The 21,762-nt window shown below is 40.3% G+C and overlaps 1 protein-coding gene across 1 annotated transcript in view; it reads left to right on the top strand.

The window, feature by feature from the left end:
* The window catches only part of macrod2 (mono-ADP ribosylhydrolase 2), a 1,223,981-nt gene that overhangs the window by 788,514 nt on the left and 413,705 nt on the right, over positions 1-21,762 (top strand). The window contains exon 6 of the mRNA XM_072265467.1: positions 2,573-2,694. Within this exon, the coding sequence (XP_072121568.1) occupies positions 2,573-2,694 (122 nt within the window). The remainder of the gene's footprint in view (positions 1-2,572; positions 2,695-21,762) is intronic.

The following is a 21,762-nucleotide window of genomic DNA, read 5'->3' as shown; positions in this document are numbered from 1 at the left end:
CGGAATCTCCAGAGCAGAAGGCCCCGAAATCCTCGGCTTTGCTTGCTTCAGCAGCCGGGGCTAAGTTGAAGGCACTCGGGAGACTGTATCGGAGGGGCTGGTTGGAGGCTCGAAGTTTTCGGACGGACGGACTCAGTGTCGGCTGTGGTCGGCTGCTTCCAAGGCATCGGCAAGTTGACGGTGCCTGGAGGTTTATGGCAGGGAGTTTCTCCCTTTTGCCGCCTGCTATCAGAGACTCGGGAGTCGATCGACTCGGGGACTTTGAGACTTTTTTTTACCATGCCTACGGTTTGTTCTTCATCAAATTATGATATTGCTTTGCACTGCCATAACTATATGTTATAATTATGTGGTTCTGTCAGTGTCAGTCTTTAGTTTGTCCTGCTTTCTGTGATATCACTCTGGAGAAACATTGTATCATTTCTTAATGCATGTATGCATTTCTAAATGACAATGTAAGAGGACTGAGTGTTCTCATAATCTAAACTCATTGATTTGTGAACCTGAAGAATTTGCAGGTTGATTTTTTTTTGCAACTTTTTTTTATTTTTGCAGTGTCTTGGTCGTAGCTTCCCTGATATTTTAAAAATATTGACAGATTTACGCATTAATTGCCAATTGTTATAGAAAGATAAGAGATGCAAAAATGTCCTTTTGTGTCATTGTAGTGATCAAGCAGCATTAGCAGATATCTCTGCTACACATGGGAAACCATTTTATCTGTACAGTTATGCTGACTGTTAGAGAATTCAAAAATATCATTAAAAATGTGCTGAATTTTATAATGTAAGCTGGGCTCCCTGATCTCTCTTCTCTAAACAACTTCTTGTTTCTTTCTATTTCTCTTTCTGTTCCTAAATTGGCTCTCAACATCCTCCAATTTTGAAAATTTCTACAATTCATTACCAATCTTCAAATCTTGCTCTTTAGGAAAATGGAATATTGGTTCTATAATTCTCCAGTCTCCAACGCCTTCATTTTTATCTTGCACTTCCAGCAAAATATGTTGCATATTATTTTTGAGCTGAAAGGCTTAGTCAGAAATCTAACATAGTGATTCTTAGATACACTAAGATCAGCACATTGTGTTTTTCATGTACATAAATGCGTTGACTTTCCAAAAGTAGCAAAACGGCTCAAGGCCTCTGAAATCTTAGGAAGAAGGAAGAATGTTTCATTATATATTTTCCTCTTGACATTCAATTGGAATGAAATTTCACTTTTGTTTTGTAACTGCAGCCTGATTTGCATGTTATTTATTAGGGTGTTGTTCACTATGTATTATTTGTGGCACAGAAAAAAGCCAAACAATCTGAGAATCTGTTGCTCTTTACACTATAGCTTTCTATATCCAATGAGATCAGTGTTTCCTATATTCTACTCTCTTACCCATATGCATTACTCTTCCCTTTACACTGAATCTGTGCTGTTCATTTTAACAATTCTCTACATTAGGGTGTTACACATTTTATTTGCTTTGTGGATAAAGATGTTTTCTCTTGAGTTCTCATTTTTTTTATTTGGGTGCCTTGTTCTTTGGTTCCCTTATTTATGTCTCTTATTCTGAAGCCATCCACAACTGAGAAGGTCTTCTCTCTACCATGTCTAATCTCTGAAATTCTGGCAGGTCACACCTCAGCGTTTGGACTGTTTTAATAAGTTAACCTTGTCTCCAGACCATAACTGAAAGACCTTTGCATTTTTTCCCCACAGGTTGCAGTAATGTCCCATTAGCCTCATTGTAATTTTGGCCCACTACCTCTGCTTCCCATCTCTGCTCCCTCCTGTAACAAGAACAAACTGATTGCAAAACCCAAGTAATTGAATTATATAATGTAAGATGGGTTTATAGATGCTGCTCTGTATGTCGATTTCTTTAGTATTCACCTATTCTTTCCAAATGTCAGTGGTTTCATCCTTGCTGTAGGAGTGCTTTGTCTGCCCAATTACAATTGTAGCTTGATCCTTGGAGAGTGTCATCCTGTCTTTGCTGATGATTGAATAAAGTGTTGTGAGATAGCTCCTTTTTTGTAATTCATGGTGGTGAAATTAGGCTCGATGAACAAGTAACTGCCTTATTATGCTGTCCATGAAATAGCAAGATTATAGACTTGAATGTGAAGTTAAAATGAATAAAAGGTAAATCTAATTGATTTCACCTCCAGACTGAATTCATTATTGACTTGAATAGAACCATTTTATAAACTGGAAGATTTTTTAAAGAAAATTTTCAAAGTTTTGGATTGCCATCCTGAAATCAACCCCCAGTAATTAATATTTTTCATGTAAATTTTGGTATATTCTTTAAAATTTTGCTATTATTTTAGAGTTAGTTGGGAAATTGAGCACTAACATATTTTTCAGCTCGTAACTGCAATTTTATATGAAGATGTTATAATTAAATGACCGGTACTACATTGGACACAAAATTTATGTTTTTACTGTTTATTCACAATATTTTAATGCAAGTAGCACTGTATAATGGCTGGCTCAATAGTCATTGTGGGTTCAATGGCCTCCTCTGCTCAATCACTTTTTGACTGAAAGATATTTTGTTCCTTTTTGCGTTTAGATGTCATTCATACTGTGGGACCTATAGCAAGAGGAAACTGTGATGAACGTCTTAAACGCCAGTTGAGGAACTGCTATGAGACTTCTCTGAAGCTGTTGGAGACTCAAGGCCTGAGGTCTATCGTAAGTGTTACCTTTGCCTCAGCTTATTAAGATAACATGGAAAGGGAATTGTCTCTTCATTCTTCTAAAAAAAATTACAATATCAAATGTATACGAAGATTCATGGTTTATTAGAAAATTGGGTCTGGAAACCTGCAGAGTGCTTGTTTATGACACACACTAGCGGTGATGCTAACGATTTGACAATTATCTGTCTGGCTGTCTACATTTTCAAACATTCAGAGCAAAAAACTGAAGATACAGGAAATATGATCAAAAGCAGAACATGCTATAAGCATAACAAAGGTCAAGCAGCATCATGGAAGAAAACACAATCAAATATACCAAGTCCATTGTTTTTTCAGTTTTACTGTATAGATTAACTTGTCACTGTATAGAGCTAATATCACCCCAAAGTTCCAACAATATACCTGGGACAATTAATTTAATACAGGAGGTGTTCAGTCACCATGCACATCAGCTCTGTTCAATTAACCAGAACTCAGCATAACTGTGTAGTAGTTTCACTCATTTCAATACAAGACGATAACTGGGGTCGTTGTCTCTCTCTCTGGCTACATAGATTGGGACATTTGGTTCTGGATGAATAGATGAAAATCAATTGGTTCATAAACTTAGCTTTCACAACTCCAGTGAATATAAAGAAGTTTATCCATTTAGCTTTGTCACTTCATTACTCCCTCTGGTTTGATAAATTGCTACAGGCTTCCTCTAAGGTCCTTCCTAAATCAGGACTTCCAAACTTGCACAAAATGCAGCAGTGAAAAAGTAACCCATTACATTGCATGGTGATGTAGCTCTCTGACTCACTACAGTTATTCATTACAGCCAGAGTGGACAGTTAGACACAAGTAAGATGTTTTCATTTGAGGAAGAGTCCAAAATCAGCATTCATAAAAAACAAGGCAAATACTAATAAATTTGTCTACCAAATAAGGAAGTAATTATTTTCTCTGAAAGTTCTAGAAAGGAAGTAATTATTTTCTCTGAAAGTTCTAGAATGTGGAATATGATACCACGTGAAGTGGTTCAGGCAAATAGCTTAGGCACACAAGGTGGGAAAGGAAAATTAAAAGGCTGAATTGAGGCTGGTGGAATGGGAGGCAATTTGTGTATGGACATCAATGTAGTCTTGCAGGGCTAAGTGGTCTGTTTCTTTTCAGTATATTCAGATTATCCTTTCAGTTTAATGCACAAATCAATGTTCTTCATGCCACTCTATGAAAGTTAGGACTATTGTATCTAATCATGGGTTTGAAATACTGAAATTGAATTGCATTGTAAGATGGTAAGTGGTAGAATGACTTAAATTGAAGGAACAAGCATTGCAATGTTTAATTTTAATTAATTAACACCAGAGCTGGTGTGAGCTCCAATTTCTTAACCATCCTATTTGTCCTTGTAAAGGTGATGTTGAACCATTGACATCAGTATGGTGAGTTGTTTCAGCAGGCTGTTAATAGACAGGCATATTTTGTTTTTCTGCAGTAATAAATAGAATAGAGTGGGTAAGGAGAACAAGTGTACTCTCTAAAAGGCATTACCACAGCCAGTAATTAGTAATACTGGCACTAACGTTTAATTCCATGTTATTTAATTATCGAAATTTAAATTAGATTTGATCTCGTGTCAGGTTCACTAATCCAGGCCTGTGGATTATACATCCAGTAACCATCCATCTATACTTTTAAATTTGACTTGGATGTAAGTTACTCACAACAGTGCCATGTTTACTCTTATTCTGATTACACCCACAACATGAAAACATTTTGGTTATCAACTTCAGCTAGGGGAAATTAATTGATCAATGCCTGGGTGGAAAGGGATTGAAATCACATGGTTCTAAAGCTGATTAAAACAGATTTGTTTCAAAATGCTGAAAGTTCATACAACAATTCTCCACCCCACTCTCATTTTGTGTGTGTGTGTGGGGGGGGGGGGAATTCTTGTCTCTTTGTTGGCAGTTTGAATCAACTACAGACCTTTGTGAATTTGCCTGCGAGATTCCCAGCTGGCTGTACAGTGACACTTGCTGAGATTTTTTTACTTGAAGCAATTGGTGTAAAATAAGATAAAAAACATTCCATGGATTCCCAAGGTTCACATTGTCATTTGAGTTTATAAAATGCTATGTCAGCTTTTACAGCGTCTATCAAAATAGTTGCTGTGGGAATTGAGACTGACTTCTGTCAGTAAAAATAATTCAACACATTGCTGCCATTTCCCTCCACCCCACCTCCTTCCCCTGCTGGTAAGGGGACCCAGATTTATTTCACATAATATTTACATTGGTGGTAGCCCAGACAGTTTAAGTGGCTACATTTCAGAAACTGAAGAGGCCTTTGATAAATGCAATGTATTTCCATGTCAGGCCATCTGGAAACTTAATACTAAGCAATCTCTCTCATGTTTAAACAACCTAGACACACTCTATCAGTTGATGTATGATGAACCCATAAACTGAACTCTGGCTCCTGGTGACGAACTCACTCTTAAATTCCTCAGCCTCTTATTCCTTTTTATCTCTGCTGCTTGATAAAGAGGGTTTAGGTTACAGCAGAGTGAAACCATGGCTGATTAGAATTAAGTAGGCCTCTCCATTAGAACAATTTGTAAACAAAAGCGGTATGATTCCAGCTGCAGCAGGGCTTTTAGTTGAGGTGGAAGGGGAGAGTAAAAGTGACTTTGACAAATGACAATGATTGCATTAACACAGCAAGTGTCTAGTGCTATGGTTTATAATGATTTGTCAGAACTGGTGTTCACCTCAAGAGTCCCTTCCTGTCAGGCTAACGAAAGCAGAGTTTACCTCCATCTTCAGCCAAGTTCATGACAGGAAAGAATGCATCACAAGAAGTGTTCTTATGGCTTAAAACAATACCTTGTGTTGTTTTACAATGAGTAGCAACAGCAGCCCTTGAGTCTAATTTAAATTAATATTTTAGTTATTCCATTGATGAATTTGCTCTCCATACTCCCAGTACATTTAGCAAAAGATGAGGATATGTATAGACAGATGCTGAAACTTATTTATCTTCCAGTCAATGAAGGCCTGCCATGCTGCACGGTAACACTTGAAGAGAAAGAGAAAATTCTCAGCGTTCCTTCATCAAAGCCTTGTTCCAGATAGGATCAAAGTGTTTCTGACTTTCTGATTCATTCTAAGTACAGTTGTATGTATTGTATGTCAACTCAGCCCGTTTGGCTTTCTGGATTTTAATTTGGCTTTCAATTTGGACTTCACTGTTCACGCGTACTAATATTTTCAAATCCCTTGCCTCTGACTAGTCCTATAGCCTTCAGATTTGTTTTCACCTCCAATTCTGATTCCTTATCCAACCTGATTTTTATTCTTTCCACCATAAATATCAATTCATCTGGATCTCAAGCCTATAATTTCTAGAATTCCCTCCTGAAACCTCTCAGTCCCTCTTTTAAATATATCCCTACCTCTTTGGCCAAGCTTTGTCACCCATGCATTGTCAGACTGTGTTTGTAATGCATCCAGGGAATGTTTTACCATGTTAAAGGTGTTGTACAAATAAATGCACGTTGCTGTTTGGGACTACAGACATATTTCTGTCCTAAGGGAAATGCTGTGGGTGACATTCATAGCTTTTGGAATTTTTGGTAATAGTGTTTATGTTACAGTCTAATAGTAGGGCCTGGTAGCACTTGAAAGAGATAATTGCCAGCATGGTTGACAGAACTGATGTGAGGCAATATATTGGTGTTCCTTAAGGTCATTTGAAGCTACTTGACATCAGCTATTGCCTTTTATTACCAAGCAATGTATGGGTTGAATGCAAATTGTTAATAATAAGTGCAGTCTGAACCCAATTAGCACAATTAAAGGTTCTAGTAATATGTTATTCAGCTCAAATTAACATTCAAGTGAAAGCTAATTATCACTTTTTCACCAAATAAGATGTTTAATTGTGTATGCATTCTAGAATAAGAAACAAATTGTATTTATGCAATAAGCATTTTTGTCTCTGTTTATTTATTCCTTTCCATTTGAATCAGGACATTTTTGGGAAGGCCAACATTTGTTAGGTTTGGGGTAGTTGCCCTTCAGCTGGATGTCATGCAAGGTCATTCAATTATCGACCACATTGGTGCATCTGGGATTGGTATAGTGATATAAGCAAATGAAATGTACACAATATTCCAGCACTAAAGCTTGACAAGTTAATGATTGCTGTCTCCCTCCACCGAAGATCATTGGTGAATCAAATGAAGATTAATAATTGTGTTTGTATGATTCAGTACTAAAACCTTGTTTGCTTCAGATTATCAACTGAATTTAGTTTCCTCCACTACTATGGTGGAATTTGAATTTGCAAGTCTAGATTATAAATTCCATTTTCTGGAATGCCACCCTATCCCAATGTTTACCCTGGGCCCTTATATTACAACTGAATTACCTGTGAGTGCAGTAGGAATATCAGTTTTTTTTCTTTACTGTACGTCCTTAACTTGGAGAGAGTAAAACTTTCATTAATACACATCTATGGATATTAGATGAGGCAAGAATCAGTGTTATCTCTACTAGGTGTTGCATTTGAATTGTTTCTGAATGCTGACAGAATTCCTGTTTTCCTCTTTGGTCATACGTTTTTTTTTAACAGTGCCATTGGTGACTCTGCTTTCAGCTGCCTTGGAATTCTGTGCCTAGAAGTCCTTGCCTTCCAATTTACTCCTTAACTCCTACCAGCTTAATGAAGTTTTTAAGTCCCTTCCCAAATATTATGAAGCTTAATATCAACTTACTTCCAATAATGCTTCTGTGCATCACCTTGACCTTTTTTTGAAGAAAAACAAAATCATTACAACAATGGACAATAGCATTAGTACTAAAGAACAATGAGAAGACAGCTGCTGGAGTAAAAGAGGGAGAACTAAACAGCCCTGTGGATATTGTTCCTTTCAAAAATTTCATTAGTAAGAAATGATTTTGCATAATATTGGTGTAATTTTGTTGGCGAAACTCAAAATAAACTTTGCAGATGCTGGAGATCTGAAATAAAAACAGAAAATGCTTTAAAAAACTCAGCAACTAAGGCCACAAGTGTGGATAGGAAAACAGTTAATGCTTTAGGTCTATGACTTTTTTTTGTTGACTTCACATTAATAAGTTTGATTATGTGGGGGGAATCACATAGAAGTTACTTTTGTTTTGCATTTAATAGTACAATTTACTTGGTATCTCTGTTACATATGTTTAAATTATGTTGTATTTGCAATGTTGATAAGGCACTTGCGAATCTGTCTTTTGAATATAGATTAGTCCAGATTAACATATGCAAATGCTAATTATCATCATTAAATAGGCCTTCAGATTTTGGCATCTGCACATGTGAGGCATCTTTAAAACAACAGGTCTGTGGATCCAATGTCTTGCAGGCAAGTTAAAAGATTAAGTTGGCATGGCACTTTTGATTACTCTTCTGTACCGCACCCACAGGTATTGCTGCATGGGCTCTGTCTTGGAAGAAGAGCAGGAAAAATTGAGATGACAGACATCCCACCCTGCAAAAATTCATTTTAGGGAGGTAGCACCATCAATTTGCGGGAGACTCCCGGGAGAGGTGGGATGTCTGCAATAGAGTAGCTCCTTAGCAGCTGGCCAGCTAGTTTAAATAACGTTAGCTATGCTAATGAACGAATGACACCTGTTAAACTCACCTCAACATGTCTTTTACAGTCTTAACCCACCATGGGCAATAGAAAAGTCACTGTTGCAAACAGTGCAGCGAGTAGCACTGTTATTATTTTGACCCCTATTAGGCAGGGGTACACTTTAGTGTATTCTGGGGTGACGTACGTTTTATTTTTTTCGGAACACTCTGCCATGGCGCGCTCTCGTTCGCGCGCTCTCTCTCTCATGGTCGCTCGCACACTCTTGCTTGCTTTCTCGCTCGCTTGCTTGCTTGCTCTCGCTCTCGCGCGTGCGCTCTCTCTCGTGGTTGCTCTCGCGCTCTCTCTTGCTTTCTCTCGCTCGCTCTCAAAAAAATTGATTTCTGTGATATTGTGTATAATTTGCGGGCATCAGGGAGCCAGTATTAATATGCGAGAGACTCCTGGACTTCTGGGAGAGGTGGGATGTCTGAGATGATGACCTTTCATGGCACATTTCTAAAATTAGCATGGATTCAATTAGCCTAAGTTAAATATAAAATTACAGAATTCATGTGATTTCATCACAATTTGAACAAAGTAGCTTTCATGATTTGGCTTCTGAACCTGATGAAAGGAGATTCGTGATTTTGACCCAAAGTCTAAAGGTTGTATGGGTCTTGTGCTAATTGGCTACTTTGGAGAATAAAAACACAGACCTGCATCAAGATGGAGATAAAATCTTCAGGTTAAAATCGCAATCAACAGTCTTTTTGATGGTTTAGTAAATAATTTAACTCCAGATTTAAATTAGTTGTGCAGTTACTTCTCGCTAAGGTCATATTTGCTTTTTGGGAGAATCTTATTTGTGGAGTTTATTTATCACTTTCCTGATTAAACCAGCTTATAATGCACTTCAGCTAAAAAGGCTGAAATACTTCTCTTTTGTCAATGATGGGAACTATTTAAATGTCTCTTTATCTGAGGTTGGAAATGTTGGACCAGCTGAATTTACCTCCTGGCCTTTTCCCCTTTGGGACTTAATTTGCCAGACGTCCCATGAACTCAGATTCATATCTTTCCCAGCCAATTTCATCCAACGATTCTGTGTCTTATGATATTTATGAGTGGAAGGAAGTGCTTGTTTGTGTAAAGGTTGGTTGAAGCCACCAGGGAGGACAATGTTTCTGCACTGGATGCAGCATGCGATCCTGGTGCACTCGTGGTAAGAATTGCTAACTTCTCATTTGTTTCTCCTGAAACTCACTTGCATGAAAAGCTCAAGTTATACCATGAGGCAACTAGTTAGGCAGCATTTAATATGTACAAATGTGTGTACTTTTATAAATCTGATTTAAAATATGCTTTTTGACATATTTAAGAATGATTTCTTGGTGTAGTTTAATGAGTGTAGCTGAAAGGATTTTATTACAAACATAAGCAGTTTTAATCAGCCCACTGCCTGTGAGCAACTTAATCTTAATTCACTAAAAATGATTTTAAAATCTGTAGAGCAATTTGCTGGCTATTTTAAGGATATGAGAGTCATTTTCTTTACAGATTAATGAGATATATAGTCAACAGCTTTTAAAATTAGTCATTTTTTGTTCTTATCCTCAAAGAAACAGCTTATTCTGAAGTAACTTCCCAAGAACTGCAAAAGGGCCAATTAGTTAAAAAAAAATGCCACCGTGATTAATACACTCAGGATTAGGGCTAGTTTTGTGGGTAGTGCCAGGTTCTACTACTACATAATTTATAATCTAATAAAGACTTTGTAGAAAGTCAGCTTGTACTGCAGGCTAATTCCAATTAAAACTCCACAGTTTTGTGAATGCAGATTTGGCTGATTTTTGTATGAATCGCACTGAGAAATAAAGAAAGGAATGGAACAACAACTCCAACCTGGTTCATATTTTTATAAAACAAAATAGAAGTGACAACATATTATTCTCCGTAACTTCCGCCACCTCCAACGGGATCCCACCACAAAGAACATCATTCCCTCCCCCCCTCCCCCGCTTTCCACAGGGATCGCTTCCTACGCGACTCCCTCGTCCATTCGTTCCCCCCGCATCCCTCCCCACTGATCTCCCTCCTGGCACTTATCCTTGTAAGCGGAACAAGTGCTACACATGCCCTTACACTTCCTCCCTCACCACCATTTAGGGCCCCAGACAGTCCTTCCAGATGAGGCGACGCTTCACCTGTGAGTCGGCTGGGGGTGATATACTGCGTCTGGTGCTCCCGATGTGGCCTTCTATATATTGGTGAGACCCGATGCAGACTGGGAGATCGTTTTGCTGAACGCCTATGCTCTGTCCGCCAGAGCAAGCAGGATCTCCCAGTGACCACACATTTTAATTCCACATCCCATTCCCATTCTGATATGTCTATCCACGGCCTCCTCTACTGTAAAGATGAAGCCACACTCAGGTTGGAGGAACAACACCTTATATTCCGTCTGGGTAGCCTCCAACCTGATGGCATGAATATTGACTTCTCTAACTTCCGCTAATGCCCCACCTCCCCCTCGTACCCCATCCGTTATTTATTTATATACACACATTCTTTCTCTCTCTCTCCTTTTTCTCCCTCTTTCCCTCTGACTATATCCCTTGCCCATCCACTGGGTTCCCCCCCGCCCCTTTTCCTTCTCCCTGGGCCTCCTGTCCCATGATCCTCTCATATCCCTTTTGCCAATCACCTGTCTAGCTCTTGGCTCCATCCCTCCCCCTCCTGTCTTCTCCTATCATTTTGGATCTCCCCCTCTCCCTCCCACTTTCAAATCTCTTACTAGCTCTTCCTTCAGTTAGTCCTGACGAAGGGTCTCGGCCTGAAACGTCGACTGTACCTCTTCCTAGAGATGCTGCCTGGCCTGCTGCGTTCACCAGCAACTTTGATGTGTGTTGCCAGAAATGACAATTTACTTTTATAAGTTAGGTTGAAGTGAACCTAGCAATTAGTGTCATAGTCATAGAACATTACAGCACAGAAACCCATCCTTTGGGCTATCTCAGCTCTGTAGAACCATTAATCTGCTTATTCCCATTGACTCGCACCTGGACCATAGTCCTCCATACCCCTCCCATCCATGAACCTATCCAAATTTCTCTTAAGTATTGAAACTGAACAGACATCTATATCTTATGCTGGCAGCTCGTCCCACACTCTCACCACCCTGAGTGAAGAAGCTCCCCCATATGCTTCCCTTAAGCATTCCATAGTTCACTCCTAAACCATGATCTCTTGATTTACTCTGATCCACCTCAGTGTAAAAATCCTGTTTGCATTTATCCATCTACGTTCCCCATAATTTTGTATTTCTCTTTCAAATCTCCCCTCAATCTTCTATCTTCCAAGGAATGAAGTCTAACCTGTTCAGCCTTTCCCTTTAACTCAGGTCATCAAGTCTCACCAGCATCCTTGTAAATTTTCTCTGCACTCTTTCAGTCTTATTTACATTTTTCCTGTGGGTAGGTGATCAAAACTAATGTAAATACAATACTCCAAATTAGGCCTCACTAATGTCTTATATACCTTCAACATAACATCCTAACTTCTGTACTCAATACATTGACTTATGAAGGACAAAGTGACAAAAGCTTTCTTTACGATCCTACCTACCTGTGATACCATTTTTAAGGAATTATGGCATCTGTATTCCCAGATCGCTCTGTTCTACCACACTCCTTGGTTTCCTACTGCAAACTGTGTAAGACATACCTTGGTTAGTCCTCCAAAGTGCAACTCTTCACATATCTGCATTAAATTCCATCTGCCTTTTCTCGGCCTATATTTCTAGCTGATCCAGATCTTGCTGCAAGCTTTGATAGTCTTCCTCGCTGTCCACTACTCCACCAATTTTGGTGTCATCTGCAAATTTGCTGATTCAGTTTACTGCATTATCAACCAGACTATTAATATACGAGGGATGATTGATAAGTTTGTGGCCTAAGGTAGAAGAAGTCAATTTTTGAAAACCTAGCACATTTATTTTTCAACATAGTTCCCTCCTACACGTACACACCTGGTCCAGCAGTCGTGGAGCATACAGATACCTTCTTTGTAGAAGTCGGCGTCTTGGACCTCCAGGTGGTCCACAGCAGGGATGATTGATAAGTTTGTGGCCTAAGGTAGAAGGAAATGAGTTATATAGCTCTTGTTACATGCACGTGCAGTTCAGCTCTTTCAGTGAAAATGCAGAAAGTTTGAAGTTTATCCTCATCTCCTTCTACCTTAAAATTAATGGCATTATGATCACTGGTTGCAAAGTGTTCCACTACGCAAACTTCTGTCACCTGCCTGTCTCAATCCGTACTAGGAAATGTATTGTCACACTCTGTCTAGTTGAAATTTCTACGTATTGATTAAAGAAACTTTCCTGAACGCATTTGATGAACTCTCTCCCATCTAGTCCTCTTACAGTATGGGAGTCCCAGTCAATATGTGGAAAGTTAAAATTTCCGACTATTATAACCTTTTATTTCATGCGATATTCTGCAATCCCTCTATAAATTTGTTCCTGGAAATCCTGTAGATATTGGGTGGTTTATAATGTAATCCCATTAATTTGGGCATACCTTTCTTATTCCTTAGTTCTACTCATAAAGACTTATTTAGATGAACTCTCCAGTTTGTCCTGACTGAGCACTGCTGTGCCATTTTCACTGACTAGTAATGCCGTCCCTCCCACTCTATCAGGTCTAAAACAATGGAACCCTTGAATATTGAGCTGTAAGTCCTGTCCCTCCTGCAAGCAAATTTGCTAATGGCTACAACTGATCCAGGCCCTAAACTCATCTTTGAATTCCTACAATATTCCTTGCATTGAATTATATGTAGCTTAGAATATTAATCATACCTTGCTCAACCTTGTGATTCCTGATTATATATGTAGTCTGAACAACATCTTTCACTACAACCACTCCACTATCTGATATGGCTGATTCCCGTCCCCCTGCAACTCTGGTTTAAACGTGCAGCAGTAGCAAACATTCCCGCTAGGATACTGGAACCCCTCCAGTTCAGGTGCAAAGTATCCTTCTGTACAGGTTCCACCTTCTCTGGAAGGTGAAATCTGAAACCATGCCTCTTGCACCATTGCCCTAGCCGCATGTTAAACTATGATCTTTCAATTTCTGGTCTCACTAGCATGTGGCATGGGTATCAATCCTAAGATCACAACCCTGGGGGTCCTGTTCTTTAACTTAGCGCCTCACTCCCTCAACTCACTTTGCAGGACCTCAGCACCCCTCCTGCCTATGTCATAGGTACCGATGTGGACCACAGTGGCTGTTCACCCTCCCACTTAAGAATGCTTTGGACGTGATCGAAAACGTCCCTGACCCTGGCGCCCGTGAAGCAAGATGCCACTCGGGAATCTTATTCTCATCCACAGCACCTCTGCTCCCCCTTTCCTTCTGAGCCACAGAGCTGGACTCAATGCCAGAGACCTGACCGCTGTGGCTCTTCTCTGCTACGTCACCCTTCCCAAAAGTATCCAAAGTTGTTGATGGGAACAGCCACAGGGGTACTCTGCACTGGTCACCCAGTTACCTGTGTCCTGTACCTCAGGTGTAACTACCTCCCTGTATGTCTTGTCTATAAACCCCTCAGCCTTTTGAATAATCCAGAGTTCATCCAGTTCCTGCTCCAACTCCTTAACACGGTCTGTTAGAGGCTGCAGCTGGATGCACTTTTTGTTTTATTGAGACACATTGGAGTAGGCCCTTCCGGCCCTTCAAGCCACACAGCCCAGCAATCAGCTAGCCTAATCACGGGACAATTCACAATAATCAGTCAACCTACTAACTGGTACACCTTTGGATTGTAGGAGGAAACCGGAGCACTTGGAGGAAGCTCACATGGTCATGGGGAGAGCACAGAAACTCCTTATAGAGAGCAGCAGGAATTGAACCCAGATCTCCTAACTGTAGAGCGTTGTGCTAACCAATACGCTACCCAGCCGCCCCTCTTCTTGCAGGTGTAGTCATCAGGGATACTGGAGGTCTCACTGCCTTCCCGTAACCCACAAGAAGAGCATTCCACTGTCCTTCCTGGCTTCCCCACTGCTCTAAATGTGCAATGAGAAAGAATGAATAAATAACCAAAGAATATCCACCTACGGCCTTTGCCTTTCCTTAGCAAAGCCTCTATGGGCCAAAACCTCAATTCCTCACTCACACAATGGCCCACAAATGGCACAATATTTGTTTTGCTTCCTCAATGTCAGAATTGAATTGTTTAGTATTTTCTGCGGCATCCTCCTTCCTATAACGCCTGGACTCATTCAGGAGCCAGATGATGTTATCGGGTCTCCGCTCAGAAGCCATGCCAGCATGAAATTCAGCAGCTTGACCATGAGTATGACATTCAACACACGTAGGTTGTGGGAGTAGATTAGAGATGAAATAGTCCACTTCTGAATCTTTCCAAGATAATATCAACCAGCATATCCTTCATTCGGCATGTATGTTCAGATAAGGCATTCTAGTCTAATCCTTGGAACCCTATAGACCTTTACAAATTGTATCTTCCTATTTGATTCTTTTTGGAGGAAAAGTAAGAAAAGAAGGATTTTACTTTCAATGGTGAAACATTGCATAGCTCTGAAATGTACAGGAGGTTCAGTGGCACTATTCACAAAAAGGTTAATTTGCAGCTAAAGTAATTCGTAAAGCTAAAAATTGAATGCTAAAGAAAAAACAGGCGAGGCTGCATTTGAAGATCAATGTACAGAAATGGCCTCCTTACTTAAGGAAGTGTGTCAATGTGTTAATGGCCTGACAAAGTTAATGTGGAAAAGATGCTTCCTCTACCAGAGGACTGAGAACTGGGTGTCACTGTTACTAATTAGGGAATTTAAAGAAGATGAGGCAAAATGTTTTCCCTCAGCAGATCATGAGTCTTTGGAACTTTCTTCCTATAAGAATGATGGAAGCAGGATCTTTGATTTTCTTTCAGGCACAAGCAGATATCTTGTAGATAAGCAATGGTGTGAATGATTATTGCAGATGGACAAGAATGGGGCATAATAATGCTCTCCCCTTCTCTCAGTTCCTCCAGCTTGACCACATCTGCTCTCAGGATTAGGCTTTTCATTCCAGAACAAGTGCAATGTCCTCTTTCTTCAATGAAAGGGGTTTTCCTTCCATCACCATCAATGCTGCCCTTAACCACAACTCTTCCATTTTTATGCATGTCTGTCTCGCACCACCCTCCCTCCACCCCACCAGGGATAGGGTTCCTCTTTTCCGCACATAATTCTCTGTAACTTCCGTCATCTCCAACGGGATCCCACCACCAAGCACATCTTTCCTTTGCCCCCACTTTCTGCTTTCCACAGGGATCACTCCCTACAGACTCCCTTCTCCATTCATCCCTCCCCACTGATCTCCCTCATGGTATTTATCCTTGCAAGTGGAACAAGTGCTATACCTCCCCCTATACCTCCTCCCTCACTACCATTCAGAGCCCTAAATAGTCCTTCCAGGTAAGGCAACACTTCACCCGTGAGTCTCCTGGGGTCATCTACTATATCCGATGCTCCCAGTATGGTCTCCACCCACCTCCTTATACTTCTTCCTCCCCTCCCCCCACCTTCTTGATCGAACTTCTCTTCTTTTTTTTCTTGTCTTAATGAGGGGTCTTGGCCTGAAACATCAACTGTTAACTCTTTTCCATAGATGCAGCCTGGCCTGCCATGTTCCTCCAGCATTTTGTGTGTGTTGCCATTATTACAATCTGATCAGACATGATCTCATTAAATGGGGGAGAAGAATTGAGGGATCAAGTAACTCATTCCTGTTCCTATTTTTTATGTTCTGTTTGCCTGCTCCTTTGTTGAAGTTCTTTTCTAAAATACCTACTGAAATAATCACTGGAAATTAATGAGCCCAATTTAAGTGTCTGTGCTGCTGCTGGTCTTGCATTCAACTACTCAGTCCCAAGGTCCTGAGCTTCCCTTCTAAACCTCTCTCGCATCCTTTCAGCTGTTCCTTTAAAACTGCCTCTTCAATAAGTTTTCTGCTAGCTGCATCGTGATATCCTATTGTGCTTTTCATTGCAAGGCTGTGGAATGGTGTAAGTAAATTTTAAATAAAGCAGAATTGAGGCTGTCTGTTTTAGTTGACTACTGTGTTTTAACCTTTTCACTTCCTGTATTATAATTTCTTTTATATCTTCTGTCCTTTGAATAAATATCTGCTTAGTGTGAGCAATTGTTGGTTGCATAAGTATCCACTATCCATTTTGTTGAACTTGAAGGTGAGAGAGAATCAAACCAATCTGTCTTAAGCTATTCCTATTTGACTATCTTGTTGAATATAGGCTGCATATGGATAAACCAGACTGAATGCTTTGGTAATTGCCTTGTCTGTCATGTCTGCAATGATCAGGTTCATTTTATGCAAAAAAAAATTCCAGCTTTTCCCCAATTGCTATATTTTGGTGGGCTAAGCACCCTGTTATTATTGGGAGATCAGTTGTAGTTTCAATAATGAGTTCTGTTTGCTGTGGTTTGTAGAGTTCTTTTAAAACAAGCTGTTATAGCCCACAATTTAAACTGACTTAGTTGTCTGTGTAAGTAGAATATTCAGTCTAAGCTTTTGAGTCCCATTCTGACTTGAACTTACGAGCTGACACAGGTGTGTCACTGGACACTCTATTGATATTGTAGGACATCTGTGGTCAAGCCCAGAGCACCGAGCTTCAAAGTTACAATTGTAGTTTTTGTTCCTTGAAATTTGTGCTGGAACTTTGAATGAGAAACACAGTGGTAGCATTTTGATCTGTGAATATGTGGCACACTTTAACTAGAATGCCATAAAATGAATGGAACAAGAAATTAAAAATAAATTTTATGTGTAAGTTAGGGGAATTTTCATGGCGTTCTCCTCCCTTGCACACTTTAAAATTTACATCCTGGTAAATATTAATGAGGAAAGAAATCTGTGAAGACCAAAATGAGAAGGAAGCATCACAGCTGTTAATACTACAAAATGTTTAGTTGTACCTGTTAAGTATCTTGTCCATATGGAGCAATGAACTGAAATATTGCCTTGGAACTATTCACAAAACTAACCACTGTACATTAAAAATATTATAGTTTTTTTTCCAGTTTGTGAGGTCCTATTGCCGTAACCTTTTCCATACACAGCACTCCATCCCTGCCAACCCCACCTCACAAGTTGCCTGTGCCCTTCTATTCCTGGCATCTGCAGCATCGCGAAATTTAATTGCTGTACCATCAAAGGACATATTTTCAACTCCATGAGCCCATAGCTCTTGATTTCATGCCTTACATTTTCCCTCTCTCCTTCCTTTAAAAGCTGCCCCTTTGACCAAGCTTTTCATCACTCATCCTGCTGTAACACAGAATCCAATTATCAGACATCCCACCCTGCAGAAACTCATTTCAGGGAGGTAGCACCATCAATTTGCGGGAGACCCCTGGAACTTCCAGGAGAGGTGCGATGTCTGCAATAGAGTAGCTCCTTAACAGCTAGCCAGCTAGTTTAAATAACGTTAGCTATGCTGATGAACAAATAACACCTGTTAAACTCACCTCAACATGTCTTTTACAGTCTTAACCCACCATGGGCAATAGAAAAGTCACTGTTGCAAACAGTGCAGTGAGCAACACTGTCATTATTTTTTACCCCTATTAGGCAGGGGTACATTTTAGTGTAATCTGGGGTGAAGTACGTTTTATATTTTCTTTTTTTGGAACACTCTGCCATGGCACACTCTCTCTCGCTCGCTCTCAAAAAAATCGATTTCCGGGATATTGTATATAATTTGTGTGCATCAGGGAGCTGCTATCAATATGTGGGAGACTCCCAGAACTTCCGGGAGAGGTGGGATGTCTAAATTATGTTTGATAGTTGTTACTGTGAATTGCCTTTGTGAAGGTTTTCACACAGTATGTGCGAGTGTGAATCTAGAAATGTATGATGGAATATGTTGTTGTTGTTGTTCGTCCATCGTACGTCGATGAGGACCTCGACACCATTATTGATGGTGTCGAGACTAGCATGTGACTTGGATTTAAGTGAGGGAGAGTTGCGCAACATCAGCCTCACTCTCTCTTCCCAATTCCCATCTGGATCCAGTGGCAAGACAGAGTCGAGACGGCTGGAGATGGGACTAGGCACAGTGGATGACCAGGACGTCTTCTGTGTCTTGCCCTGCTCTACACATTCCACGACGCTTGCAGAGACGGCCTTCTTGACCGTTGGACCTTCCATTGGTCTCGTCCGCTCAATCCGCCGGAGTCTGTCTTCACGTGCTGGGATAGACAACTCCCTATCTCACCGAGGGTTTGAGACCCGTCGGCTACCCTCACCTGGTTTAGCCGGCTTGTCGAAGCCGTTGCCCGGGGTGTGGGCGCTGTCGCATGCAAACAGCTACGGGGAGCCACAGGTGAGAGCTGAGTGCCAGGTGGGGACCAAAGGTGGACTAACCACCTTGAAAAGGACGCGACGTGTTACCCCACCATGATGGAATATATGGACCTGGTTAAGTGTTGGTTTTTGAAATGAGTAGAGTATTATGAATAGGTAAGCTGTGTTTGAAACTTGACTGAAGAATGTCTGGACTTAATCTTGCAGGGCAATTCTATTTATTGGAAGATGAAATTTATGAATTTTTACTGCATTCTGCACTGTAAACATTTGGAAAATTATGTACTGTATTACTGTCACCAAAAAGTAAACTCTTGGAGGAACTCAATGGGTCCAAATAGAGGGAAAGGAGCAGTTGATGTTTTGGATGGAGATCGTACTGTTACCACTTTGGATTGTTCAGAAAACAAATAACCAAGCCTGAATCTGCAAAAGGTTGGCCTTTGATAAATTGATTTTTAACCTTAGCCTTTTTTTCACTTTCCAAAATTCAATTAGCTTAGATCTCTCAGATTGTTCTCATCATTAAATAGAGAAGTAAAGGAAGCTGCATTAATTTAACAGAGGTTTTTTCTGCTCTTTTAAATATTTATTTGTATCCCAGAAAAGCACCGGCTTTTCTTGCTTAGGCATGAAGGGACATATGGTCCAATAGACTTTGCCAGTTGTGCTGTAACTGCTGCTACCCATAGACCTTATCAGAAGATAGGCAAACAGGCATGTTTTACAGCATATTCAGTTTTCTGTGGTTTTTATATCCTTTACTTAGTGGGCAAGATCTTGCCTTCTCATTAGCAACTCATTACACAGACATTGAGATTATTGTGCTGTTAACTGTACCCAACTGAATTTGTAGAGATTTCCCTTTCTTTTACATATCCTCCACCACTTTCTGCTGAAAACTAATTTGCACCTCTTTTCCCCCCAGTTACAACTAAAATAGCAGGTTTGAAACATTGGCTGTTTCCCTTTTACAGATGCTGTCTGACCTGCTGAGATTTCCCAGCATATTTTATTTTTGTTTCAGATTTCCAGCATTTATCTCGTAGACACTCATTAGCCTGGCTTCCAAACAGCTTCTCATCAATCCAGTAGGGACTTCAGTTCTCTGCTGAGTTCATTTCCCACTTTCCTGTCCTTGCATTGCTGAACTTCCGCTGTAACCCACAATCATTCATTGATGCAGGTCAGCAGACCTGAACTGTAAGAGAGGCAAGAAGCACAACAATGTATCCATAGGCCTCACCTCAGTAAAGGTGGGTGCTGAACATCGCCAGACAGCTCAGGACATGAACCCACATTTGCAAAGGGGCATTAATGTTACTTTGCTCACATTTACTTCGTTGCCTTTTGATCCTTCCAGAGGTGCAAACAAACTGCTGTTGTCATTTTCAAACTCCCCCTGTCCCTCCAGCTTTCCCACCCTTCCCCGCCTCTAGCATCTTCCAGTCTCCATCCCCTCCCCGGTTTCTCCTCATCGCTCACCCGTCACAACATTTTCCAGTGAAACTCAAGGGAGGGAAGACACTTAAAGCTGAAAAGATCCTGTACAGCTTAGACCCTTATGATTACCTGAGGTCGAACTACCTTGGGAGATCACATCCAGGGATATACTGATGGAAAGTTTGCTTTCAATGACACACTATATTAATGAATTTTTAACAAATAAAGATTTTTAAATGTGATGGCAATAAATGTTTGGTTGTCCCATAAGAGGGCAGATCTTTCAAAGACAGGTGGATAGATCCATACTTTTATGGTTATCATTTTTTACCACCTTTAAAATGTTTACTCAATTCATTTTTCAAAATTAAATAAATTATACAATGGGCACTGTTCTTTGCAGGAAATGAAGAATGGAACATTCAAGTTAGCATGTCCTTACATCTAAATACTATTTCCAGGGTCTTAAGTATTTATTGTGCTATGGAGGGAGGGCAGCTCTGTCTGCAGTGTTGTCTAGACTCCATTCAGTGCATTCTCTAAGTGGTATTGGTATAGGTTTATTATGGTCACATGTACTCAGATACAGTGAAAACCTTGTCTTGCATAGTGTTCACACCGATCAATTCATTGCACAGTGCACTGAGGTAGAACGAGGTGAAACAATAATAATGCAGAAAGAAATGTAACAGCTACAGTGAAAGTACAGTGCAAGTAAACAGTGAAGTGTAAGATCATAACAAGGTGGATTGTGAGGTCAAGAGTCCATTTTGTCATTTTAATAGTCTTACAACTGCAGGGTAGAAGCTGTCCTGAGCTTGGTGCAAGTACTTTCAGGCATTTATATCTTTTGCACAGTGGAAGAAGGAAGAAAAGAGTCTATACAGAGTGAGTGGGGTCTATTGATTATGCTGGCTGCTTTACTGAGGCAACCAGAAGTGTAGACAGTATCCACTGAGGGAAGGCTGGTGTCTTTGATGTGCAAACTCACTGCAGTTTCTTGCTGTCACAGGCAGAGCGGTTGACATACCAATCTGCAATGCATTCAGACAGACTGCTTCCTATGGTGCATTAATAAAAATTGTTAAGTGTCAACCGAGACATGCCAAATTTCTTCAGCTGCCTGAGGAAGCAGGTGATCTTTCCTGACTATTTGTTCTATTTGATCGGACCAGAACAGGCTATTGGTGATGTTAACTCAAGGAACTTGAAACTGTCAACCTCAATTCCGTATGACAGGATCATGGGCACTGCACCTGCCTCCCCTTTTTTGAAGTCAGTAAGGCAACAAAACATAGGACCAGTTTCAGCACATTCTTTCTAAGATAAGGGCCCAAAACTGCTTACAATACTCAAAGTGAGGCCACACCAGTGCTTTCTAAAGTCACAACATTATATCTTTGTTTTCATATTCTAGTCCTCTTGAAATCAATGTGAACATTGCATTTGCCTCCCTCACCATAGACTCGATCTGCAAATTAACCTTTAGGAAATCCTGCACAAGGATTCCCAAGTCCCTTTGCACCTCAGTTTTAGTATTTTCTCTCCATTAAGAAAATAGGCAACCCTTTCATTTCTTCTACCAAAGAGCATGACTGAA

The sequence above is a fragment of the Mobula birostris genome, chromosome 8 (genome assembly GCF_030028105.1).
Source record: "Mobula birostris isolate sMobBir1 chromosome 8, sMobBir1.hap1, whole genome shotgun sequence".
NCBI classification, from domain to species: domain Eukaryota; kingdom Metazoa; phylum Chordata; class Chondrichthyes; order Myliobatiformes; family Myliobatidae; genus Mobula; species Mobula birostris.
The sequence above is the reverse complement of the archived record's forward strand: the minus strand, read 5'-3'. Positions and strand labels throughout refer to the sequence as shown.